This window comes from Octopus bimaculoides, chromosome 12, assembly GCF_046866305.1.
Source record: "Octopus bimaculoides isolate indiv1 chromosome 12, ASM4686630v1, whole genome shotgun sequence".
Lineage (NCBI taxonomy): Eukaryota > Metazoa > Mollusca > Cephalopoda > Octopoda > Octopodidae > Octopus > Octopus bimaculoides.
Genome location: NC_142939.1, coordinates 61107896 through 61110395, shown reverse-complemented (window position 1 = coordinate 61110395; position 2500 = coordinate 61107896). Strand labels below are relative to the sequence as shown.

Here is a 2500-nt window from a genome sequence, read left to right as displayed (position 1 = left end):
GAACACAGCGGCGACTGGTGTACTTAACAAGCGCACAGCTTCTGTTAACCCGGCGAGTAATAAACTTCAGCAGCACTACACGGCTCACCCGTCTTATACGAGTAGCATCTCTAGCAGCAGCAGCGGCGGTGGTGGTAGTGGTAGTTGTAGTAGCAGTAGCAGCAGCCTTATCCCCTCCGTCATCCCCATCACCAGCACCATCACCAATATCGTTAACCCGCATCTGACTGCCTCTAACGCACCCCTCACCGCACGTTCCGCCGCTTTACCATCATCATCATCATCATCGTTATCATCTGCATCATTACACTCAACAGCAACACCAACAACAACAACAATAGCGTCGTCGGCATCATTAACACCAACATCGTCGTCGTCATCATCACCATCATCATCATTACTGCGTATAGCTTCAGCATCGGCTGCACCCACCTCGGTCTCCTCTATTCCCACTGCTACCCCCATCTCTGCCTTTAGATCTATTACTACCACCACCACCCCTTACTCTTTCTGCACCCCCTTCTCTTCTTTCCCTTTGCTTTCTTCCTCTCTCGCTGTGTCTTCTACCTCCTCATCTCCCTCCTACCTCCATTCGCCCTTGTACTCATCCTCCTACTCCCTGTCTTCTAAAAAGACGACCTTCCCCGACTACTCCACCGCGCGCCGCGCCTCCCTCTTCACCTCCTCCTTCCCCCCCGCCGCTCCTTACACTACTACGACTCCCACCGCCCCTCTCCTTTCGCCCCGTCCTTTCTCCTCGCCGCTCTCCTCCTCCCTCTCCCCCTTACCATCAACCTCCACCCCCTGCTACGCCCGCGGCCGCTCCCCCGTCGCCACCCCGGCGGCCTCCTCGGTCGCGTCGTCGTCGTCCCCGACCCCGCTGGCTTCTCCGGCCCCTCCGCCCCCTCCCCCTCCCTCTGTCACAACATCTCGGATCCCTTCTTTCGGTGGTGCCTCCGCGACCGCCGTCACCAACGGCGGCAGCGGCAGCAGTTTACTGAAGCCCGTGGGGGGTCGCCAACGTCCGCCCCTCCCTCCCCCGATGCACCACGCCAGACTCCAGACAGACAGGACCACTCCGCCACCGCCACCGCCACCGCCTCCTCCTCCTCCTCCTCCGCCGCCGCCGCCGCCACGTCCGCTTCAGGAGGAGGACGAAGAGGCAGTGGAGGAGGAGAAGGACGGTGAAGGGGAGGGACAGGACAACGTGGACGTAGAAGTAGCGGCGGCGGACGAAGACGACGACGCGAGAGTCCTTCGAGAGGTGGAGGAGGAAGAGAACGAAGCGGAGGAGGGGGAACGAGCTGGAAGCCGAAACTTCGATGATAGTGGCGGCGGCGTCGGCGGCGTCGGCGGCCTGTATAGCGATGATGTCGTTGGTGGCGATGTGAGAGTAAGGGGAAAGGGAAGAGCTGTAGGTGGTAGTGAGGGTGTTGATGACGATGGTGGCGGTGTACTGAACAGTGTTGGCAGCAGCAGCTGCGGTGGCGGCGGAAGTGGCGACAGAAGCGTCGGTGGAGGTGACGTTCATACTAGCGGTAGTGGTGGTGGTGGTGGTAGTGGTGGTGGTGGTGCTAGTGGTGGTGGTGGTAGCGGTGGTAGCGGTGCTGGCGGTGGTGGTGGTGGTGGTGGCAGCGTCGGTTCGGTGGGAGGTGTAGGAAGTACGAACAGCGGCGGAACAGGAGGAATAGGTGGAGGAGAAGTAGGAGGTGGTGGAGGAGGGAGACGAGGAGAAGGAGGAGGAGGAGGAGGTGTAGCGCCACCGCCGCCGCCGCCTCCACCGCCGCCGCCGCCACCACAACTTCACCACCAACAACAACAACAACAACAAACACACCTCCACCACCATCAACAACATACACAGCATACACAACAAGCACAACAACAACAACAACAACAACAACAAACACAACAACAGCGTCCGTCACAACAACAAACACAGCAACAGTTACAACATTTGCAACAAACACATCCACCACCGACAACAACAGCACAACAACTATTACAACAACAACAACAGTTACAACAACAACAACGAGAACGAGAAGAGTGCAAGCAGAAAGCTAAGGATTTTTTATCCGATATTGGAGCCGATTATATGCGAGTCAATGGGGCAATTGGCTCGTTTAAGCAACTCCAGAAGCCCAACTCTATGCAGTCATTGCCCACATCGTCTAAGATGAGTTATACCTCGGAAGATGTTGGCGTGGCTCTGGTTGGCGGTGGAAGTAGCAGTGACTATCCTCGTTTTGTGGACGACAAACCTGCAAAGGAACGACAAAAACCCAACGTCGGTTATAGGTTGGGCAAGAGGAAAGCGCTATACGAACGCAGGAAACGTATCTCCGACTATTGTCTTGTTTTCGGTATGTTTGGCATCGCCGTTATGGTGTTGGAAACCGAACTGACCATGGCTGACGTATATGGCAAGGTAAGTGACACAGCAAAAGATTTCTTCTCTTCCTTGTTTATTTTAATAATAATAATAATAATAATAATA

General features: G+C 55.9%; 1 protein-coding gene across 4 annotated transcripts in view; it reads left to right on the top strand.

The window, feature by feature from the left end:
- LOC106880106 (uncharacterized) overlaps window positions 1-2500 on the top strand; it is a 513189-nt gene that overhangs the window by 2652 nt on the left and 508037 nt on the right. For all 4 annotated transcript variants that reach the window (XM_089361130.1, XM_089361133.1, XM_089361131.1 and 1 more), the window contains exon 1: window positions 1-2431. This exon is cut by the window's left edge. In XM_089361130.1, the coding sequence (XP_089217256.1) occupies window positions 1-2431 (2431 nt within the window). The remainder of the gene's footprint in view (window positions 2432-2500) is intronic.